Consider the following 25252-nt stretch of genomic DNA (forward strand, 5'->3'; position numbering starts at 1 on the left):
TTAAAGCACTTCTGGGTAGAATATTCTTGGTCATAGATTTTCCCTTTTATCACTTTAAGTTCATCATGCCACTCCCCTTTGGCCTTCAGAGATTCTGCTGAAAAATCAGCAGATAGCCTGATGGAAGTTCCTTTAGTGTAACTTGTTGCTTTTCCCTTTCTGCTTTTCATATTCTGTTTATTTTTTTGACATTTTAATTATGAGGTATCTGGGGGTGGCCTTCTATGGCTTGATCCTACTTGGAATTTTCTATGCTTCCTGGATCTGGATGTTTTGGAAAGGGCCTCACCTTTCCAAGGTTAGGAAAGTTTTCAGCTAAAATGGCTTCAAATATGTTACCTACCCCTTTCCTCTCTTCTCCTTCTGGGACCTCTATAATGCAAATGTTAGTATGCTTGTTGTTGTCATTTGTTGTTGTGATTCAGTTGCTCAGTTGTGTCTGACACTTTGTGACCCCATGGACTACAACATGCCAGAGTTTCTACCTTCACCATCTCCCAGTTTTTTCTCAAACTCATGTCCATTGAGTCCATTGGATGGATGATGACATCCACCCATCTCATCCTCTGTCATCCCCTTCTCCTCCTGCCTTCAGTATTTTCCAGCACTAGAGTTTTTCCAATGAGTCGGCTCTTTGTATCAGGTGGCCAAAGTACTGGAACTTCAGCTTCAGTATCAGTGAATATTCAGGATTGATTTCCTTTAGGATTGACTGGTTTGATCTCATTGCTGTACAAGTGACTCTCAAGGGTCTTGTCCAACACCACAGTTTGAAAACATCAATTCTTTGGTGCTCATCCTTCTTTATGGCCCAGCTCTCACATCCATACACATCCGTACATGACTACTGGAAAAACCATAGCTTTAAATATATAGAACTTCATTGGCAAAGTAATGTCTGTGGTTTTTACATGCTGTCTATGTTTGTCATAGCTTTCCTTCCAAGTGTGTTTTAATTTCATGACTGCAGTCACCATCTGCAGTGATTTTGGAGCCCAAGAAAATAAAGTTTCTCACTGTTTTCATTGTTGTCCCATCTATTTGCCATGAAGTGATGGGACAGGATGCCATGATCTGAATGTTGAGTTTTAAGCCAGATTTTTAACTATTCTTTCACCTACATCAAGATTTTACTTTCATCACCAAACACATCCACTACTGGGCACTGTTTCTGCTTTGGTTCAGGCTTTTCATTCCTTCTGGAGCTATTTCTACACTCTTCTCCAATAGCATGTTGGCACCTACCAACTTGTTCATCTTTCAGTGTTACATCTTTTTGCCTTTTCTTACTGTTCATGGGTTTCTCAAGGCAAGAATGTTGAAGTAACTTGCCATTCCCTTCTCCAGTGACCACGTTTTGTCAGAACTCTTCATCATGATCCATCCATCTTGGGTGGTCCTACATGGCACGGCTTGTAGTTTCATTGAGTTAGACAAGACTGTGACCCATGTGATGTTGTCAAAAAGGTTTTAAAAAATGTTCTCATTGGTTTTTATTCCTTCTTCTTCTTCTTTTTTTTTTTTTTTTTGGTCAGATTCAGTGATTTCCATTGCCCTGCCTTACCGTTCATTGATCTGTTTTTCTGTATCTTGTAATCCAGCAGTCCCCAACCTTTGTGGCCCCAGAAACTGGTTTCATGGAAGACAGTTTTTCCATGGACCAAATACGAGGAATGGTCTCAGAATGATTTAAGCACATTATATTTATTGTGCACTTTACTTCTATTATTATTACATCAACTTCACTTCACTAGGCATTAGACTTTGGAGGTTGGGGACCCCTGTTCTAATCTACTATTCATTCCTTCAAGTTCATTTTTTATTTCAGTTATTGTATTCAGCTCCCTTTTGTTTTTTCTCACATCTTTTCTTTGATAAACATCTCAGTGTGTTCATCCATTTTCTCTTAAGTTCTCTAATCATCTTTACAATCATTACCTTGATCTCTTTATTGGGTTAATTGCCTATCTCCACTTCTCTTCGTTCTTCTTCTGGGGTGTTATCACATTCCTTCATTTATAACATGTTCCTTTTGCTATTTTTTTTTTTTTTTTTTTGCCCAATTTTCTGTATCTATTCCTATGTATTTGGTAGGTTCTGGGGTTGGAAGGTTGTGGGGCCAGGATTCCATGGTCTAGTGTTGGCCTGCTGGTAGGTACTGCAGACGTGGCTGGCAGCAGTTTCCTAGGCATCCCAAAGCTAGGGCTGACCTGCTAGTGGGTGGAGTTGGATCCCAGGGCAGCTGGCTGAGATCAATGTATCTCAGAGTTGGCATTGGTCTAGTGGGCAGGACCAGAACCCTTGGTGTCCTGGGGCTGATGCAGGCCTAGTGGTATGTTTGCTGGGTCCTGACAAGACAGGCTATGGGGCTACTGTGATCCTAGTGCTAATGTCCACCTGCTACTGGGAAGGTTTCAAGGTCAGGGGAATCTGGGACTAATGGCCACCCACTGGTGGGTAGAACTCATTGAGTCTTTGGGTGCAGAGCCCTGGGTGTCCTATTAGTCCACTGGTAGTCAGGGCCAGGTGCTTATACATTTGACTTCAGGGTCCTAAAATTTGTGTTGGCCCACTGTTGGAAGGGATGAGATCCCATGACAGCTGGCTGAGAGGCTGATGATATCTCAGAACTGGTGTTGGCCTGTTGGTGAGTAGGACCAGGGCTGAGAGGTTCCTCAGGCTGGTGCGGTCTAGCTGGTAGGAGGGTGATTTTTCTGCCACTGTATACTGGGGGGTTGTGGTGGTCCCAGGACTGTTCTCTCCACACTGCTTAGGTGGACCTGAGTCCCATGGTTTCTAGTTGTAGAGTCCTCAGGGTCCTGGAACTGGTGTATCAGTTCCTGGTGGTGGGTGGATCTAGGGCTCTGGGGGTCCTGGGGCTGGTGCCTACTCATTGGTGGGCAGAGTTGGATTCTGGGGTCTCTTGCTGCAGAGCTCTGAGGGGTTCCTGGGCTAGTTCCTGTCTGCTGGTATTTGAAGCTGGGTCCCCTTGGTGGACAAGGTCATGTCCTGGAGTGGCTGTGGGTTCAGGAGGTCTTAAGGCAACTTACCTACTAGTGGGTGTGGCCTTTCCCCCACCTGACTAATTGCTTGGCCTGAGGCATCCTAGTACTTGGGCCTACAGGTTAGTAAGTAAGGAAAACTCTCAGCGCTAATAAGCTAAAGGAAGGATTGGCAAAATGGCACTTGCCACCATCTGTGTCCATGTGGTAGAACAGTCTCCAATAAACGACTCCCACCAGTATCGCTATCTCTAGGGTGAGTTTCAGTTACCTCCTGACTGTCTAGGAGACTCTCCAAGATCAGCAGGTAGATGTGACTCAGGTCTCTGCCTTGGGTCCTGGAGTGTGTGAGATTTTGTGTGCAACATTTAAGAGTGGAGTTTCTATTCCCCATAGGTATCTGCATCTTCTGAAAGAAAGTCCTGATGCCCTTCAAATGTTCTGGGGGCTCCTTTTCTTGGTATAAGACTCACAGCCTGAGGAGCCTGATGTAGGACTCAGATTCATTGCTTCTTAAGGAGAATCTCTGCAGCTGCAATTATTCTCCCATTTGTGGGTCACTCACCTGGACTTATGGGTCTTGACAATATCATAACTCCATCCCTCTCACTCATTTCATTATGGTTCCTTCTTTATATCTTCAGTTGTAGAAGATCTTTTCTATTATATTCTGGTCTCTCTCCTCAACAGCTGGGGCTGTGAGAGCTGATGAGATCAGGATCTTCTTACTCCACTATCTTGGACTAAACTTATGACTGCTTTTTGGTGTTATCCATTGGAGGGAATAAGAAAAGTTCACTTGAAATTGAAATTTGAAAAAAAAAAAAGATTTGAAACCATTATGATGATGGCAAAGAGAAAACTAGGATGGATTGGTGGTGGTTCTAAGTCTATGACAAGTTAATTATGAACTCTGGGCAATCTACCTAATATCTGAGTGTTGGTTTCATTTGCAGAAGTGAAGGTGACAAGTTTGATCAGTGGCTTTCAAGCTGTGCTCTGTTGATGTCTGTGAGTTGTGGTGGGATATATGAAAGTATTCTAGTTCTCCAACCTTTGTTCCAAGCAGAGATATTCTGCTTTTATCTAATTTTTATAGTAAAGCACTGAATAAATTTTATTTTTAAGCCAGTCTTATTGCTTAAGAACATCTGAAAGCCACTAGAGTAGATTGCTTTCACACCCCATGAAAACTTTTTGATGCTATAGAAGATTATGAATTTAAAAGGATTAATAGAAAAACTACCCTATGCAAGGCACTAGGCTGAATGCTAGAAAATAAAGACTGTATACAGCTTAGCCTATTGCATAATACAAGGAAAATGTATATTAAGTCCTTAACAGTGACAATTAGTGTAGCACTAGAAAGCTTAGAAGAGGGGAAGCTCTGAGACTGACTAAATATACACATTGCATATGAATACATAGTATATTAATATATATCAATTGCATATAAATATGTATATGTAGATAGATTATGGTACCTATATATAAAACATGATATATGTATATACATATATTTCATATGCAACTGAGAAGGAAATGAAGCAAAATTTATGTTTAATAGATGCTTCTTGTTAACACATAGGACTTTCATCTCCCTTCATATTCTACTCTCCTGAATCACAGTGCTTTTACAATATTGAAAACTGGAGGGTAGCTACATAATTGCTTATGCATTTACCATTGTTTCTTACCAATGTGTATGTTACAGTTCCAGACAATGGTTATAATCTGTAAGGAGATCTGTTTGTCAAACACTTTTTGGTTCATTAAATGGACATCCATTTCACACTGTAAATCAGAGCACGAGACTTTGACACTTTCCATCAGGAGATTCACCACACTTTTAAAAATAACCTTTTTCAGTTTCTGGCTGGAGATATTTCAAGCAGTAATTTATTTCAATAGGATCCCCTCATGGATTAAAGATTGCTAGCACCTTCTAAAGGACCACATAATGGTGATCTTTAAAGTAAAAACTAGTCTGTTCATCTTTTTATTTCCCCAGCAGAGCTTAGTATAGTACTTTATGCATAAAGTACTCAATTTTTAATAAGAAAATGTCATCAATTATTTCATAGGAAGTAAACCTCTTATTGATAGGACTTGGCAGTAGTTTCAATTGTGCTACTAAATATCAATAACATTTTGTCAAGTTAGCACAGATTAAATTTAACTGAACTGAAATGAAAAGAAAATGCTGAGTCTTACGATTGCAGTTGTAAAACACCAGTTTTTAGGATAAGCCATCTATGCTAATAGATCTGCAACAAAGTATGAAAATATACAGATTCAATGAAAACTATTAAATTCTGGAAATTCCCTGGAAAAAAATGGAAACAGATATTCCAAAATTCATACCAACGTTTAGTCATCATTTACACCAGACATTGGCAAACATTTTTTAGAGGCAAAATGATGATATTTTTGGTCTTGTATCTTTGTTGGAACTACTCAGTTCTGTCATTTTCTTCAGCAATAGAGAATATATAAATGAATGTGCATGGCTGTGTTCCAATGAAATAGGCAGATGGCCAGATTTGATTCAAGGAGAGTTTGCCAGCCCCTCACTTATATAATCACAAATGATTCTTAATTTGCCTTTGTTTTTGCATTGATAATTGACAGCTATTTTTCATGGAAGTTCCCTAAATATTTTCTAGATGATTTTCAAAATCTCTGTTCCAGAAATACATTTAAATAATTAAAGTAGAGATGTGTTCTAATTTACCATACTATAGCAGTAGTTGTTAAATAGAGCTTTAATTGCTATATCATAATTTAGCACATGAAATTGATCTCATGTAGTGAATTATATCATCACAAAATATTGACAAATATCAATAAATTAGTGATATGAACTTGTAATTTTAATTAATAATTACATTAATATTGGGGATTTAAAATATATTTAGCATGACTGACTTAACAACTTAGGTCTTTGCTTTGATTTTTATGCACAAGATTTCCTGAACCAACTTGATTCAGCACAATGATGAATTCAGAATCCTTAGGTATTGGAAACACAAAGATGTAGTTCACTTGAAACTACAACCTAAGTTTGAATTTTCAGCTCAGATACAATGTCATTTGCACATTTTATTCATTTTGTGTAACTCAGTAACTGCCAACTTTTAAAAATAATGGTATGGCTCAAATAAAAATATTCAGTGTTCTAAAACAGCTACTGAATATATAAATGGCTTTCTTAAAAGTATACCCTCTACCATATAAGATGTTGCATGATTTAGTCCAAAATATCATTGGGAAGGCATTAGGAGACCTGATTAACAATCCCAATAAGTCAACTAGATCTGAACAAATTGGTTGATTGGGATATATTGATTTACTCTCACATAATGTAGGAATAATACCCTGCACCTATGCTATAATGGCAACTTGTATGAATAGGCATGGAAGTCCCTTGAAGGTTATTAAAGTGAAAGTGAAAGTCACTCAGTTGCGTCCGGCTCTTTGCAACCCCATGGATTATATAGTCCATGGAATTCTTCAGCCCAGAATACTGCAGTGGGTAGCCTTTCCCTCCTCCAGGGGATCTTCCCAACCCAGGGATCGAACCCAGGTCTCCTGCATGGCAGGTGGATTCTTTACCAACTGAGCCCCCACGGATGCCCTGTAAGTTATTAAATACTATATAAAACCAATGCAAAGATACTTTCTCTTTCAATGCCAGAAAAGGCTGCAAGCATTGTTGCTTCTAAATTGTGGCTTGAGATTTTGTTTCATTTTGTTTGTAAGAGGGAGGAGAAAGTTCTTTTCAAAATAGCTATTTATTTATATCTGTGGTCTTTCCCTTCTTTAACATAGCATAATTGCTTTCAGCTGGTTTAAGCTGAATGAGCGGGGATCTAGATGTGTCCAACAGTTTGCAATTTAAGAGGCAGTTAGGCTGTACATACACACATTAATACATTTCACAGGGATCTGAATATTAAGTATTCAGTGGATGGGACAAAAATCACAACAGGCAACTTTATTGTAGAATTTGATCCAAAAATCCAGAAAAAAATAAATAAAAGGAGCCAAGTCTCTATTATGTTTGTACACAAAATAAACCAAAAAATACATTAACATTTACCATGAGATCATTTAAATGTGTCTGTAAATGATCTGATAAGGGAAACGTGATTTACAACACGGGAAACTTTTTTTTTTTTTAAACAATTATAGACTTAAGTGCAATGCACTGTAGGTCACCTAGACTAGGTTAGCAAGAATAAGCAACATGGTGGGTCCAAAGGGCAACCCCCAAACACCGTCCTTCAATGGAAACTTTGGTAATATTCTGTGGTTTAAAAACAAACAAACAAACAAACACCAACTCCTGTTTCATCATGTTGAATGGTTATTTTGTCCATTTTTCTTCTGCGATGATGAGCCCATTTTAAATACTTCAATTATTATGAAGACACTCCAGATCCACAGAACAGCAGACACTTCCATTCTGTGCAAGACACAAGCATTAGCCAGAGACATAGAATACAAATCAATACGCAGTGTCCACTTTTACATTCAAAATGATCAGTTACATTTTGAGACCAGTTCCATGAATGCTATAAAAGCGATCACTAGAAAAATGCCAGAGGAGGAGTAAAATGGAAGGCAAGACTTATGAGACCCTGTAGGGTCCCCTTTGTTGGGTTCTCCTGGCACTGAAACTTCATATACCTCATCTGAACTCAGACCATGTTTGAGACTCCTCTGTATCTCCAACTTGTTGTTCACACAGTTTATTCACTACAATTACTCTGAGATTCTTTCCAAAATTAACCATCTGAAAGATAAATTGCCATTAATAAAACTAGTCAAAAATACCAAAAAGAACCTGAAAATAACTCCAAAATGACTTCCAGGAAGGTGGGCATATTAGGGGTAAGTACAGACTCTCTCATGGTGACTAAGAGAGGGAAGGTACATATCAATTATTAGGAATTCATGAGAAATCAATTACACATATTAATATTAAATATGGACTTTCCAGGTGGCTCAGTGGTAAAGAATCTGTCTGTCAATGCAGGAGACATAGGAGATGCTGGTTCAGTCTCTGAGTCTGGAAGATCTCCTTGAGGAGAAAATAGCAACCCACTCCAGTATTCTTGCCTGGGAAATTCCATGGACAGAGTAGCCTGGTGGGCTATAGTCCACGGGGTTGCAAAGAGTCAGACATGACTGAGCAACTAAGCATGTGTGCACACACAGTGTAAATATACCTTTATAATTCTCCTAAATGAATTTCAAACCCAACCTCAGAGAAATAATACTGAATATCATAGGTCTATATGCTCCCTGGTCATTGTGTTTGATGGGGTTGAAGGAATATGGGACCATAACTTTTGCTTTATGACGTCTGATGTCCTTTTCCTATTGGGGCTGCATTTTAAGATGATACTTCTCAGAAAAAAGAATCCACATTTATAACAGCATAAAAAGGCAAGTTGGGATCTTTCCACTGATGTCTGAAGCTGAGCCAGGATTTGATAGAATCGAATGGATTAATATTTTTAACATGCTTAATCATGGGAATTTAAGCAGATGTTTGAGCAGAAATTTGCCCCTGCCTAAAGTCTACTACAGTCATAGCTCTCCATAAGCTTAGAAGGGAGGAAGGGGTCAGGTTTTAATTTTAAAGACATGTGAGGATGCCTCACAGGAATGCCTCCAAAAAGACAAGAAAATAATCACAGTTAATTAAATCTTACAGCAGGAGCTTCAAGTCCCTGCATTAGGCATTGTGATAATTAAACTAAGCAAACAACTTCGTAGATTTATAAAACACTTTCTTCTAACATAGACAGTTGCCTGAAAGAGCTTAAAATTTTTTTCCAGGATGAAAATAGATCTTTTTTTTTTTTTCCGTTCTTTCAGATATTCAGGTCAAAATAGCTTAAATCAGCCCTAATTGGGCCTAGGGTGAATTATTTAAATTCCATATTTTACAGGCAAGAGAGGATTATTTTGTTCCATGTTCACTTGGAATTTGCCTTTATACACAGTACAACTGCCATCCATTCAGACAGATTAACCTCCGGTGAGAAGCAAATGCCTGCCTGTTTCCACGCCCCTGGGAACCCATGCACTCAGAACTATCAGGAGTGGCCCTCCTGCGGGTGTTCTCTGGCACATGTCCGAGGCCTGGTTATCCTCAGGACACCCAATTACCTTGCATTTGCAGGTTGTGCAGGGAGATCCAGCCATTGTCCACACTGAGCCGCTAAGCCTTGAAAGGCCATGGCTGTCCAGGCAAGTTTTCCTGATGTCATAGGCGATATTATCAGCCAGGCAGGGGTCACTGACACAGCGGGGACAACATTCCCCTTCCAGGACAGTTGTGTACTCACAGCTCAAACTGGGGCAAGTGAGCGGCCAGCAGTCTACCTCTCCTTCCTGTGGAGAAAAAGCAAAAAAACAAAACAAAAAAGCCTCCTCATTAGCTTTTTGCACAATCCTGTTGCCAAAGTCCCAGAGAGGGAAATCCTCAGGAATACCCATGACTGTCCTCACTGACTGTTCCTACTTTAGCATCATTATGTGTATGATGCTATATGGGTATGACGTGCTTCCTCCTTAGAGGAGGAATACAGACATCATCTCCTCCAGTATGCTTTTGCTGACTGTCTATACTGCAGTCATGGGGAGAGTTAGGTCCCATCTCTCTGTGCCAATGGCAATCCATAATTATTTTTTATAGTGATTCGTATTGATCCTTATTGTGGTTATTAATACAATTCCAGATTAAGTTTTGAGCTTTCATGTTCTGGATTTTTTCCATTATCTCCCTCATACTTAGCACAGTTCTGGTCAATAAATGCTAATCAAATGAACAAAGAGATGATACCGGGCTAGTATATAAAGAGAAACTTATTTTTCTTAAGGTCAAAGGAGGAAGCTGAGTCACTGTACTATTTCAACAACATCACACTGAGGTAGGTGCTTGTGTTAGATTTAGAACTGAGGTTGTGCAATATCAAGAGAACCATTCCGGAATAGTTTTGAATGTTCTGTCTGGCTAGTGATACATCACTAATGTGCAGTACAGTGTTACAGTTCAGATGCAGCCTCCAAGTAGTCTATAAACTGGCAACTGTGGCCCCACTGAACTGCACATAGCAGATCTGTTTCTCCAAGTAGCCTTTTCTGTTATCATGACACTTATTATAATTAATGCAAACTCAAACTCAGTCAGCATCACAAGATTATGGCCTTTGATTAGCCTCATGATTGCCCACGTCTGTCACATTCACGGGGCTTCCCAGCTGGCGCAAGTGGTAAAGAACCCACCTGCCAATGCAGAAGATGTAAGAGACATGGGTTCAATCCCTGGGTCAGGAAGATCCCCTGGAGGAGGGCATGGCAACCCATTCCAGTATTCTTGCCTGGAGAATCCCATGGACAGAGGAGCCTGGCGGGCTACAGTCCATAGGGTTGCGGAGTCAGACATGACTGAAGTGACTTAGCACACATGTCATGCTCACTGTTACATCATCTGGGATCTGGCACGTGCAAATTATTGACATTAAATATAACCCACTATATTCTCAAGTCATCACAAAGTTATATTCATTAGCATCAGTTTTCCCAGAAAATATTGGGGTCTGGAATGGCAGGGGATACTCTTGAAATTCTGTAAAAATTTCATGTCTAAAATTAATACTTGTTCTTCTGAATGCTGAAGACTGGCTTCTTAGAAATGCAATTTTTCAGACTGATATGTGAGCTAATTCTATAGCTGTGTTGTGTTTGTTCTTGAATGGGAGATGTGAAAAATGGGTATGATTTGAATATATCTAACTTATACTCCTCAGCATTAGGAGTAATCAAGAAGGAATTATTTCTACTAAGATTATCTGCACATTCGCCAGGTGACTTTAGAAAATCCAAAGGAAATTTACAGCATGATGTCTCTGAATGCCTGTTTTTATGCAATATCTATAGACTGAATCATTAACTTTAGAAAATGTTACATTACAAAATGCAGCTAACAGTTTCCATTACAAATTGACTTAGTTATGACTCAACTCTACTGGCTGTAATTCCCTCAGAGATAGAATATCATATTCACTATGATAATGTGTTTTAACAGTCTTTGCAACATTAGGAATCTCTCTCTGTGGTATAATCTGAAACAGAAAGAACCAGTTCCAGAAATTAAGTTTTTTCTCTGAAATTTCTCAAACCTGATTATACCCTTAGTATCCCCATATTTAGATACAAAGGAACCCTTCATTTTTCTATATGATGGTTTAGCTCCTGAAACCAATTTTTTGATCCAGGAAACATGAACAGTAGTTTTCTGTGCATTAAGTACTTTCTATGTGTCAAATACTATACTTGCCATTCACACACATCTCTGATCTTCACAACAGCCCTACAAAACAGGTGCTCATCCACTTGTATACACTGAAGGAAAGAATGATCAAGTGAAACACTAGGACTAGCCCAAGTCAATCACACAGAGAGCTTGTATGTGGGAGAACCAGGACTGAATTCTAGGTCTCTATGGCCTAGAATCAATATCATTCCCTGGTATTTCTACTATGTTCTGTTATCTCTCATACTGAAATCTTTATTGGTTATGTCCCAAGAAATGAAAGACTTGGCTCTGTAAGAACTACAACTCCTGATCAAGGCCTCAAAAGCTATCTGTCATGTGGGGATTTTCATTGTCCTGGGTTTGCTAAAAAGTATCAGTTGCAAAGCAACTTGGGCCACATTTGTCCTATGTAAATGTCTTGCATGCTGTTTTAAACAGTGGAAAATGAATGTCTTCTGGAAGAGCATTTGCCCCTTACCTAGCCACAGCACCTACATCTTCCTGCCCAGGATCACAAATAGCAGGAAACTAAAGCCCATAGGCAACTGAGTTTGTAAACCCCTCGAGAGTATAAGGGACAACACACTCAGGGAAGACAGCATACCAGACACCGGCACTGCTGGCAGCTGTGAGTCCAGTTGTCTCCGCTCCGATAGAGCTTGTGTCCATTTTGATCCAAACATTGGCTTGTGACCCTGGTGTCACACTCTGGGCAGCAGAAAAGGTCAACGCTTGGATTCTGGCAATCGCAAGCTGTCCGCCGGCAGAATATCTTCCCGTCCTATTTAGAAGAGAGGTTAAGGAGGTTTCATCATTAGGGAAGCGATAAGCTGCATGAAGAAAACTGATGTTATAAACACTTTACAGAGCACATAGGACAGATTTCTGACAGTCATAGTAACCCCCTGACCACCTCTTGTTTTGCTCAAAACACATGCACACATGTATACTCAGTATAAAAAGCCTGCCTTTCCCTCCCCTTGCCTTCAGAGCAGTCCGCGTTAACAGGGAGACATTTTTAAGTTTAAAAAAGAAATGTTCTTGAAATTTTTTTCTAAATGTTTCTTAAAAATCATATTTCTAAGTAAAATTATAACTAAGCAGCTACAAATGCATGAGTGATCAAGGACTCATTTGAGTGGAAAATCATGCTGCCGTACTTTTCCCAGTTCACAGTGAATAACCTGACACATGGAAACACATTCATCTAATTTTATCTCTGCCTCAGCTATGGGAGAAAGTCTGACTATTCCTTTTTTACAAAAGAATTAACCGAGGCTCAGAAAGGCTGACTGATTCATTCAGTATCACAGAGGTAGCAATTCTCTAAGCAGCATCATTAGATTTCCTGGTTTCAAAATAATTTTTCTTCTATGAGATAGTTTTTAGGATGTTTATTACAGGTGCCACCTCCCACCTTGAGGTGGGAGTTCCCCAAATTATAGCAAAGTATAATTTCTGGAGTAAAAACCTTGAACACTCATGAAGGATTGAAGGTTGATAGCATTCAAACATTGAAACAATGTTTTGCAGTGTTTCCTTCCTGTTTTTTTTTTTTAATTGGAGTATAATTGCTTTACAATGTTGTTAGTTTCTGCTGTGAATCAGCTATATGTATACTTCTATACATATATCCCCTCCCTCTGAAGCCTCCCTCTCGCCTCCCCTCCATCCCACCCTCTCGGTCATCATAGAGCATCAAGCTGAGCTCCCCGCGCTATACGGCAGCTTCGCACTAGCTGCTTTACACGTGGTAGTATATATAGGTCAATGCTACTCAATTTGTCTCACCCTATTCCATTCCTTCCCTGCATCCACAAGTGAGTTCTCTACATCTGCGTCTCTATTCCTGCCCTGCAGATAGGTTCATCGGTACAATTTTTCTAGATGCCATATGCATGTATTAATATATGATATTTATTTTTCTCTTTCTGACTTCACTTTGTGTGACAGACTTGAGGTTTATCCACATCACTATAAGTGACCCAATATGACCCAGCAATCCCACTACTGGGCAAATACCCTAAGAAAACTGTAATTCAAAAAGACACATGTACCCCAATGCTCCCTGCTGTGCAATTAACTATAGCCAGAACATAGAAGCAATCTAAATGTCCACTGACATATGAATAGACAAGGATGTAATATATAAATAGAATATTACTCAGTGCTGCTGCTTATTTATATGTCTGTTGCTTACAGTAACTTCTCACCTCAGACAATGAATAGCTAAAAATTTAGGTGAGATAAGTGGCCACCTTTTTTTTTTAATTAATTAATTTATTTTTTTATTAGTTGGAGGCTAATTACTTTACAATATTGTAGTGGTTTTTGTCATACATTGACATGAATCAGCCATGGATATACATGTATTCCCCATCCCGCCCCCCCTCCCACCTCCCTCTGCACCCGATCCCTCTGGGTCTTCCCAGTGCACCAGGTCTGAGTACTTGTCTCATGCATCCAGCCTGGGCTGGTGATCTGTTTCACCCTAGATAATATACATGTTTTGATGCTGTTCTCTTGAAACATCCCACCCTCGCCTTCTCCCACAGAGTCCCAACAGTCTGTTCTATACATCTGTGTCTCTTTTTCTGTTTTGCATATAGGGTTATCGTTTCCATCTTTCTAAAGTCCATATATATGTGTTAGTATACTGTAATGGTCTTTATCTTTCTGGCTTACTTCACTCTGTATAATGGGCTCCAGTTTCATCCATCTCATTAGAACTGATTCAAATGAATTCTTTTTAATGGCTGAGTAATATTCCATGGTGTATATGTACCACAGCTTCCTTATCCATTCGTCTGCTGATGGGCATCTAGGTTGCTTCCATGTCCTGGCTATTATAAACAGTGCTGCGATGAACATTGGGGTGCACGTGTCTCTTTCAGATCTGGTTTCCTTGGTGTGTGTGCCCAGAAGTGGGATTGCTGGGTCATATGGCAGTTCTATTTCCAGCTTTTTAAGAAATCTCCACACTGTTTTCCATAGCGGCTGTACTAATTTGCATTCCCACCAACAGTGTAAGAGGGTTCCCTTTTCTCCACACCCTCTCCAGCATTTATTGCTTGTAGACTTTTGGATAGCAGCCATCCTGACTGACGTGTAATGGTACCTCATTGTGGTTTTGATTTGCATTTCTCTGATAATGAGTGATGTTGAGCATCTTTTCATGTGCTTTTTTGCCATCTGTATGTCTTCTTTGGAGAAATATCTGTTTAGTTCTTTGGCCCATTTTTTGATTGGGCCATTTGTTTTTCTGGAGTTGAGCTGGAGGAGTTGCTTGTATATTTTTGAGATTAATCCTTTGTCTGTTGCTTCGTTTGCTATTATTTTCTCCCAATCTGAGGGCTGTCTTTTCACCTTGCTTATAGTTTCCTTTGTTGTGCAAAAGCTTTTAAGTTTCATTAGGTCCCATTTGTTTATTTTTGCTTTTGTTTCTAATATTCTGGGATGTGGGTTATAGAGGACCCTGCTGTGATTTATGTCGGAGAGTGTTTTGCCTATGTTCTCCTCTAGGAGTTTTATAGTTTCTGGTCTTACATTTAGATCTTTAATCCATTTTGAGTTTATTTTTGTGTATGGTGTTAGAAAGTGTTCTAGTTTCATTCTTTTACAGGTGGTTGACCAGTTTTCCCAACACCACTTGTTGAAGAGGTTGTCTTTTTTCCATTGTATATCCTTGCCTCCTTTGTCGAAGATAAGGTGACCATAGGTTCATGGATTTATCTCTGGGCTTTCTATTCTGTTCCACTGATCTATATTTCTGTCTTTGTGCCAGTACCATACTGTCTTGATGACTGTGGCTTTGTAGTAGAGTCTGAAGTCAGGCAGGTTGATTCCTCTAGTTCCATTCTTCTTTCTCAAGATTACTTTGGCTATTCGAGGTTTTTTTGTATTTCCATACAAATTGTGAAATTATTTGTTCTAGTTCTGTGAAAAATACCGTTGGTAGCTTGATAGGGATTGCATTGAATCTATAGATTGCTTTGGGTAGTATAGCCATTTTGACAATATTGATTCTTCCAATCCATGAACACGGTATATTTCTCCATCTGTGTACTTTTTGATTTCTTTCATCAGTGATTTACAGTTTCCTATGTATAAGTCTTTTGTTTCTTTAGGTAGATATACTCCTAAGTATTTTATTCTTTTTGTTGCAATGGTGAATGGTATTCTTTCTTTAATTTCTCTTTCTGTTTTCTCATTGTTAGTGTATAGGAATGCAAGAGATTTCTGTGTGTTAATTTTATATCCTGCAACTTTACTATATTCGTTGATTAGCTCTAGTAATTTTCTGGTAGAGTCTTTAGGGTTTTCTATGTAGAGGAATATTACTCATGCAACTCTGTACCATTCTGAATGTTAAAAATTGGATTTTTCTTGCCCATCTTCATTGATCCTTGTTTTCATCCTTGGTAATCAAAGAACCCTTCATCCCTCTATCACATTTTTATTCTTCATTATTAGAAGAGAGCTCTTATGTCTCTTCTGAATCATCTCATCTCTAAAGCAAGCATATCTGATTTTTTGATGATTCCTCATAGTTTTAAATCTTTTCACTATTGTTGCCACTTTAAAAAAAATTATTTTTATTTTTATTTATAGTTGGCTTACAAAGTTGTGTTATTTTTCAGCTGTACAAAGTGATTCAGTTACAAGTAAATATACTTTTTTCTTTTTATTATATTCTGTTATAGATTAATACAAGATTTTGAGTATAGCTCCCTGTGCTATAAAGTAGGTCCCTGTTGGTTATCTATTTTAATATAATAATGTATTTTAATCCAAAATCCTAATTTTCCCCTCATTTTACTTTTAGTAACCATAAATTTGTTTTCTATGTCTGTGTGTCTATTTCTGTTCTGTAAATAAGTTCATTTGTATCATTTTTTAAAGATTTCACACATAAGCAATATCATTTGAGATCCTTCTCTGACTTACTTCACTTAATATGATAATTTCTAGGTCCATCTACGTTGCTGCAAAGGCATTATCTTGTTCTTTTTCTATGGCTGAATAATTCTGCATTGTATATATGTATCACATCTTTATCCATTCCTCTGTCAATGGACATTTGAGTTGCTTGCATGTCTTTGCTATTGTAAATAGTGCTTTAATGAACATTGGGGTGCATGTACCTTGAAGTTCAGTTTTCTCTGGATATATGCCCAGGAGTGGGATTGCTGGATCATATGGTAGTTCCATTTTTAGTTTTCTCTGGATATATGCCCAGGAGAGGGATCCCTAGATAATATGGTAGTTTCATTTTTAGTCTTATAAGGAACCTTCAGACCATTCTCCATAGTGGTTGTACCAGTTTACATTCCCACCAACAGTGTAGGAGGGTTCCTTTTTCTCTGCATCCTTTCCAGCATTTATCGTTTGTAGATTTTTTTGATGATGGCTATTCTGATCAGTGTGAGGCAATGCCTTATTGTAGTTTTGATTTGCATCTCTCTGATAATTACTGATGTTGAGCATCCTTTTATGTGCTTTTCTGGCATCTGTATGTCTTCTTTGTGGAAACTGTTATTTAGATCTTTTGCCCATGTTTTGGTTGGGTTGTTTATTTGACATAGAGCTGCATGAGCTGTTCATATATTTTAGAGATAACGCCCTTGTTGGTCACTTCATTTGCAAATAGTTTCTCCCATTCAGTGGGTTGTCCTTTTGTTTTGCTTATGGTTTATTCTGCTGTGCAGAAGCTTTTAAGTTTAACTAGGTCTCCTTTGTTCTAGTTCTATGAAAAATGCCATTTGTTATTTGATAGGGATATCATTAAATCTGTAGAATGTCTTGTGGAGTATAATCATTTTCACAATATTGATTCTTCCAATACAAGAACATGAAATACCTGAGTCATCATCAATTTCTTTCATTAACATTTTACAGTTTTCAGATTACAGGCCTTTCGTCTCCTTAGGAAGGTTTATTCCTAGATAGTTTATTCTTTAGTTCAGTTCAGTTCAGTCGCTCAGTCATGTCCAACTCTTTGCAACCCCATGGACTGCAGCATGCCAGGCTTCCTTGTCCATCACCAACTCCTGGAGCCTACTCAAACTCATGTCCATTGTGTCAGTGATGCCATTCAAACATCTCATCCTCTGTTGTCCCCTTCTCCTCCTGCCTTCAATCTTTCCCAGCATCAGGATCTTTTCCAATGAGTCAGTTCTTTGCATCAGGTGGCCAAAGTATTGGAGTTTCAGCTTCAGCATCAGTCCTTCCAATGAATATTCAGGACCTATTTCCTTCAGAATGGACTGGTTGGATCTCCTTGCAGTCCAAGGGACTCTCGAGCGTTTTCTCCAACACCATAGTTCAAAAGCATCAATTCTTCAGCACTCAGCTTTCTTTACAGTCCAAATCACACATTCATACATGACTACTGGAAAAACCATAGCTTTCACTAGATGGACATTTGTTGGTAAAGTAATGTCTCTACTTTTTAATATACTATCTAGGTTGGTCAGTTTTTCTTCCAAGGAGCAAGCCTCTTTTAATTTCATGGCTGCAGTCGCCATCTGCAGTGATTTTGGAGCCCCCCAAAATAAAGTCAAGTCTCTCACTGTTTTCATTGTTTCCCTATCTGTTTGCCAATAAGTGATGGAGCTAGATGCCATGATCTCAGCTTTCTGAATGTTGCATTTTAAGCCAACTTTTTCACTCTCCTTTTTCACTTTCATCAAGAGGCTCTTTAGTTCTTCTTTGCTTTCTGCCATAAGGGTGGTGTCATCTGCATATCTGAGGCCATTGATATTTCTTCCAGCAATCTTGTTTCCAGCTTGTGTTTCATCCAGTCTGGCATTTCGCATGAGGTATTCAGCATATAAGTTAAATAAGCAGGGTGACAATATACAGCCTTGATGTACTCCTTTCCTGATTTGGAACCAGTCTGTTGTTCCATGTCCAGTTCTAACTGTTGCTTCTTGACCTGCATACAGTTTTCTCAGGAGGCAGGTCAAATGGTAAGGTAGTTTAGATGCAATGGTAAAAGGAATTCTTTTCTTAATTTGTGTTTCTGATCTTTTATTGTTAATGTATAGAAATGCAAGAGGTTGCTGTGCATTAATTTTGTATTCTGCAACTTTGTGGAATTCATTGATGAGCTCTAGTAGTTTATGATAGTGTCTTTAGAATTTTCTATGTATAGTATCATGTCATCTGTAAACAGTGACAGTTTTCTTTTCCTTTTTGGAATATTTTTATGTCTTTTTCTTTTCTGATTGCTGAGGCTAATACTTCTAAAACTATGTTGAATCAAAGTGGTGAGAATGGACATTTTGTCTTATTTATGGTCTTAAAGGAAATGCTTTTAGCTTTTCACTATGGAGAATGATATCAGCTGTGGGTTTGTCATATATGGCCTTTATTATGTTGAGGAAATTCCCTCTATGTTCACTTTCTGTTTTACCTTTTATCATAAATGGTGTGTTAAATTTTGGCAAAAGCCTTTTCATCTACTGAGATGGTTGTATTATTTTTATTCTTCAATTTGTTGACGTGGTTTATCACACTGATTGATTTGTGGATATTGAAGAATCGCTGAATCCCTGGGATGAATCCCACTTGATCACGGTGTATGACCCTTTTAATGTATTGTTGGATTCAATTGACCATGAGTATTTTTGCACATATGTTCATTAGTGATATTGGCCTGTAATTTTCTTTTTCTGTGGCATCTTTGTCTGTTTTTTGTTTCATGGTGACAGTGGCCTTGCAGAATGAGATTGGAAGTGTTCCTTCCTCTGCAAATTTATGGTAGAGTTTTAAAAATATGTTACCTCTTCTCTAAATGTTTGATAGAATTTGCCTGTGAATCCATCTGGTCCTGGACTTTTGTTTAATAGGACTTTTCTAATCAGAGATTCAATTTTAGTACTTTAATTGGCCTGATTATATTTTCTATTTCTTCCTGGTTTCTACTTGGGGACTTATACCTTTCTAAGAATTCATCCATTTTTTTTCTTGGTTGTCTATTTCTTGGCATATAGTTGCTTGAAGTGGTCTCCTGATTGTATTCCTGTAGGTTCAGTTGGAACTTCTCCTTTCTCATTTCTAATATTTTTTATTTGACTTCTTTAGCTTTCTTTCTTGATGAGTCTAGCTAAAGGTTTATCAATTTTATTTATCTTTTAAAAAAGCCAGGTTTTAGTTTCATTGATTTTTTCTATTGTTTTCTTCCTCTGTATTTCACCATTTCTGCTCTGATCTTAAAATTTCTTTCATTCTACTAGCTTTCACTTTCATTAGTTCTTCTTTCTGTACTTGCTTTAGATGTCAGGTCAGGTTGTTTGAGATTCTTCTTATTTACAAAGGTAAGATTATATAGCTATAAACTTCCCTCTTAGATCTGTCTTTGCTGTGTCCTATAGGTTTCAGATCATAGTTTATTTCATTGTCATTTTTCTCTAGATTTTTTTTTACTTTCTCTTTCATTTCTTCAGTGATCCATTGGTAGTTTTGTAACATATTTTTAGCCTCTATGTGTTTGTGCATGTTGCTGTCTCCCCCTACCCCACCCTATATTTGAGTTCTAATCTCATGGTGTTATGATCAGAAAAGATGTTTGATGTCAATTTTCTCAAATTTATCAAGGCTTGATTTGTGGCCCAAGATGTGATCTATCCTGGAGAATGTTCCATGTGTACTTGAGAGGAAAGTGTATCCTGTTGCTCTCAGATTTAATGTTCTATAAATTGTCTATCTGGTCTAATGTGTCATTTAAGGCCTATGCTTTCTTATTGATTTTCTGTCTAGGTGATTGATCCATTGATGCAAGTAGGGTTCTAAAGCCCCTCACTATTACTATGACTATGAGTTTCTCCTTTTATGGCTCTCAATTTTTGCTATATATTAAGGTGCTCCTATGTTGGGTTCATATATATTTACAACTGTTCTATCTTCTTCTTGGGTTGACCCCTTGATTATTATGCAGTGTCCTTCCTTTTCTCTTCTAATAATCTTTATTTTAAAGTCGATTTTGTCTGATACGAGCATTGCTACTATTATTCTCTTTTGATTGATATTTGCATAGAATACCATTTACCATCCCCTCACTTTCAGTATGTGTATATCCCTAAGTCTGAAGTGGGTCTCTTGTAGGCAGCATATGTACAAGTCTTGTTTTTGCATCCATTCAGCTAGTCTATGTCTTTTGGTTGGAGTATTAAATTATTTTACATTTAAGGTAATCAACAATATGAATGTTCTTATTGCTATCTTGTTAATTATTTGGACTTGTTCTTGCAGGTCCTTTTTCTTTCCTTCCATTTTTGTTCACTTTTCTTGTGATATGATGACTATCTATTGTATTGTTTGGATTGCTTTTTCTTTTTTGTGTTTGTATTGTAGATTTTTGGTTTATGGTTCCCATGAGATTTTGATATAGAAATCTATCCATGTACAAAATTTTTAATCTGCTGATTTCTTAATTTCAAATGCATTTCTCATATCCTGCATTTGTACTGCTCTCTTCTCGTGATTGCTGGTTTTGATACCAGATTTGTGCATGGATGTTTTGCTCTTCATGTTTGCCTTTTCCAAGTGAGCTTTCCCATTTTCTTGGTTCTAGTTGTGGCTTTTTCTATTCCCCCTAGAGAAGTTCCTTTAGCATTTTTTGTAAAACTAGTTGGTAGTGCTGAATTCTCTAACCTTTTGCTTAACAGTAAAGTTTTTTATTTCTGCATCAAATCTGAATGAGAACCATAATGGGTAGAGTGCTCTTTGTTATAGTTTTTTTTTTTTAACTTTCATCACTTTAAATATTTCATGTCATTCCCATCTGGTCTGCAGAGTTTCTGCTGAAAAATCAGCTGATAACCTTATGGCGATTCCTTAGTTTCTTTTCCTTTCTTGATTTTAATATTTTTTTCTTTGTCTTTAGTATTTGTCAGTTTGATTAATATGTGTCTCAGTGTGGTCTGCCTTGGGTTTATCCTGTATGAGAATCTCTGTGCTCCTGGACTTGAATAAATGGTTCCTTTTTAATTTTAGGGAAGTTTACAGCTATAATCTCTTCACACATTTCTTAGGCCCTTTGTCTCTTTTCCTTTAGGGGCCTCTATAATGTGAATGTTGGTGCATTTAATATTGTCCCAGAGGTCTTAAACTTTCTTCATTTTTTTTCATTCTTTTTTATTTATTCTGTTCCATAGCAGTGATTTCCACCAATCTGTCTTCCAGCTTACTGATTCATTTTTCTGCCTTATTTATTCTGCTAATGATTCCTTCTAGTGTATTTTTCACTTCAGTTATTATATTGTTCATCTCTTTGTTTCTTGAATGTTCTAGCTCTTTAAAAATTTTTCATATATCTTCTCAGTCTGTGTTAATTAATTTATTTTTTATCGAAGGATAATTGCTTTACAGAATTTTGTTGTTTTCTGTCAAGCCTCAACATGAATCAGCCATAGGTACACATATATACCCTCCCCTTTGAACCTCCCTCCCACCTCCCTCCCCACCCCACCCCTCTAGGTTGATACAGAGCCCCTGTTTGAGTTTCTTGAGCCACACAGCAAATTCCCATTGGGTGTTTATTTTGCATATGGTAATATAAGTTTCCATGTTACTCTTTCCATACATCTCACCCTCTCCTTCCCTCTCCCCATGTCCATAAGTCTATTCTCTATGTCTTTTTCTCTATTGTTGCCCTGTAAATAAATTCTTCAGTATCATTTTTCTAGATTCTGTATATATGCATTAGCATACGATATTTATCTTTCTCTTTCTGACTTACTTTACTCTGTATAATAGGTTCTAGGTTCATGCATATCATTAGGACTGACTCAAAGGCGTTCCATTTTATAGCTGAGTAAAGTTCCATTTTGTATATGTACCATAATATCGTTATCCACTCATCTGTCCATAGACATCTAGGTTGCTTCCATGCTCCAGCTATTGTAAAGAGTGCTGCAATGAACAATGGGATACATGTGTTTTTTTCAATCCACAGGGTATATGCCTAGGAGTGGGATTGCTGGGTCATATGGTGGTTCTATTTCTAGTTTTCTAAGGAATCTCCATACTGTCTTCCATAATGGCTGCATTAGTTTACATTCCCACCAACAGTGCAAGAGCGTTCCATTTTCTCCATACCTCCAGCATTTATTGTTTGTAGTCTTTTTGATGATGGCCATTCTGACTAGTGTGAGGTGATATCTCATTGTAGTTTTGATTTGCATTTCTCTAATAATGAGCAATGTTGAGCATCGTTTCATGTGTTTGTTAGCTTTCTGGATGTCTTCTTTCACTTTCCTGGTGGCTCAGATGATAAAGTGTCTGCCTACAGTGGGGAGACCTGGGTGTATTCTTTGGAGAAATGTCTGTTTAGGTCTTCATACTTTTTGATTGGGTGGTTTGTTTTTCTGGTATTGAGTTATATGAGCTGCCTGCATATGTTGGAAATTAATCCTTTGTCAGTTGTGTCAATTGCTATTATTTTCTCCCATTCTGAGGGCTGTCTTTTCACCTTGCTTATAGTTTTCTTTGCTGTGCAAAAACTTTTCAGCTTAATCAGGTCCCACTTGTTTACTTCTGCTTTTATTTCCATTACTCTAGGAGGTGGGTCATAGAAGATCTTGCTTTGATTTATGTCGAGTGTTCTGCCTATATTTTCCTATAAGAGTTTTATAGTCTGGCCTTACATGTAGGTCTTTAATCCATTTCAAATTTATCTTTGTGTATGGTGTTAGGAAGTTTTCTAATTTCATCCTTTTACATGTAGCTGCCCAGTTTTCCCAGCACCATTTGTTGAAGAGGCTGTCTTTGCCCCATTGTATATTCTTGCCTCCTTTGTCAAAAATAAGGTACCCATGGGTGCATGGGTTTATTTCTGGGCTTTCTATCTTGTTCCAATATTTCTGTTTTTGTGACAGTACCATACTGTCTTGATGACTGTAGCTTTGTAGTATAATCTGAAGTTGGGAAGGTTGATTCCTCCAGCTCCATTCTTAATCAAGACTGCTTTGACTATTTGGGGTCTTTTGTGTTTCCATATGAACTGTGAAATTTTTTGTTCTAGCTCTGTGAAAAATGCCATTGGTAATTTGATAGAGATCACATTGAATCTGTAGTTTGTGTTTGGTAGTATAGTCATTTTCACAATATTGATTCTTCCTACCCAGGAACATGGAATATCTCTCCATCTGTTTATGTTGTCTTTGATTTCTTTCATCAGTGTCTTATAATTTTCTGTGTACAGTTCTTTTGTCTCCTTAGGTAAGTTTATCCGTAGATATTTAATTCTTTTTGTTGCAATGGTGAAAGGGATTGATTCCTTAATTTTTCTTGCTGATTTTTTATTGTTACTATATAGAAATGCAAGTGATTTCTGTGTATTGAAGTTGTATCCTGCAACTTTGCTAAAGTCACTGATTAGCTCTAGTAATTTTCTGATACTATCTTTAGGGTTTTCTATGTACAGAATCTTGTCATCTGCAAACAGTGACAGCTTTACTTCTTCTTTTCTGATCTGGATTTCTTTTATTTGTTTTTCTTCTCTGATTGCTATAGCTAGGAGTTTCAGAACTATGTTGAATAATAGTGGCCAAAGTGGAGACCCTTGTCTTGTCACTGATCTTAAGGAGAATGCTTTCGGCTTTTCACCATTGAGAATAATGTTTGCTGTAGGCTTGTCATATATGACCTTTACTATGTTGAGGTAGATTCCTTCTATGCCCTTTTTTTGAAGAGTTTTAACCATAAATGGGTGCTGAATTTTGTCAAAGGCTTTTTCTGCATCTGTTGAGATTATCATATAGTTTTTATCTTTCAATTTGTTAATATGATGTGTAACATTGATTTATTTGCATACATTGAAGAATCCTTGCATTCGTGGAATAAACCCAACTTGATCATAGTGTATGAGCTTTTTGATGTGTTTCTGAATTCTGTTTGCTAAAATTTTGTTGAGGATTTTTGCATCTATGTTCATCAGTGATATTGGCCTGTAGTTTTCTTTTTTGTGTGTTGTCTTTGTCTGGTTTTGGTATCAGGGTGATGGTAGAATGAGTTTGGAAGTGTTCCTTTGCAATTTTTTGAAAGAGTTTTCAAAGGATAGGCATTAGCTCTTCTTTAAACGTTTGATAGAATTCTGTGAAGCCACCTGGTCTTGGGCTTCTGTTTTTTGGGAGATTTTTGATCACAGCTTTAATATCAGTGCTTGTAATTGGGCTGTTCATAATTTCTATTTCTTCCTGGGTCAGTCTTGGAAGATTGAACTTTTCTAAGAATCTGTCCATTTCTTCCAGGTTATCCATTTTATTGCCTTAAAGTTGTTCTTATAATCCTTTGTATTTCTGCATTGTCTGTTGTAACTTCTTCTGCATTTCTAATTTTGTTGATTTGATTCTTCTCTCTTTTGTTCTTGATGAGTCTGTCTAAAGGTTTGTCAATTTTGTTTATCCTCTCAATGAACCAGCCTTCACTTCTATTAATCTTTATTGTTGTTTCTTTCATTTCTTTTTCATTACTTCTGCTCAGATCTTTATGATTTCTTTTCTTCTTTCTACTAATTTTGGGTGGTTTTTTTTGTTGTTGTTGCTGTTCTTTGTTCAGTTGCTTTAGATGTAAATATAGGTTGTCTATTCAATGTTTTTCTTGTTTATTGAGGTAGAATTATATTGCTATAAAGTTCCCACTGAGAACTGCTTTTGCTGTATCCCATAGGTTTGGGGTTGTTGTGTTTTCATTGTCATTTGTTTCTAGACATTTTTTGATTTCCCTTTTGATTTCTTCAGTAACCTGTAGACGTTTAGAAACATGTTGTTTAATCTCCAAGTGTTTGTGTTTCTTACACTTTTTTTCTTGTAATTGAAGTCATGTCTCATATCATTGTGGTTGGAGAAGATGCTTGATATGATTTCAATTTTCTTAAGTTAACTGAAGTTCAATTTGTGACCCAAGATGT

At 37.6% G+C, this 25252-nt stretch overlaps 1 protein-coding gene and 1 long non-coding RNA gene across 3 annotated transcripts in view; one reads left to right on the plus strand and one right to left on the minus strand.

Annotated features, from left to right (window-relative positions):
- LOC139031808 (uncharacterized) overlaps positions 1-25252 on the plus strand; it is a 110709-nt gene that overhangs the window by 58605 nt on the left and 26852 nt on the right. The window lies entirely within an intron of this gene.
- The window catches only part of NELL1 (neural EGFL like 1), a 1003663-nt gene continuing 985384 nt past the window's right edge, over positions 6974-25252 (minus strand). For both annotated transcript variants that reach the window (XM_070457287.1, XM_070457286.1), the window contains 3 exons: positions 11942-12118; positions 9186-9410; positions 6974-7470 (listed from right to left, as the gene is read on the minus strand). In XM_070457287.1, coding sequence (XP_070313388.1) covers positions 7420-7470; positions 9186-9410; positions 11942-12118 — 453 coding nt within the window. In that variant the 3' untranslated portion in view covers positions 6974-7419. The remainder of the gene's footprint in view (positions 7471-9185; positions 9411-11941; positions 12119-25252) is intronic.

Source organism: Odocoileus virginianus, chromosome 28 (assembly GCF_023699985.2).
Source record: "Odocoileus virginianus isolate 20LAN1187 ecotype Illinois chromosome 28, Ovbor_1.2, whole genome shotgun sequence".
Taxonomy (NCBI): domain Eukaryota; kingdom Metazoa; phylum Chordata; class Mammalia; order Artiodactyla; family Cervidae; genus Odocoileus; species Odocoileus virginianus.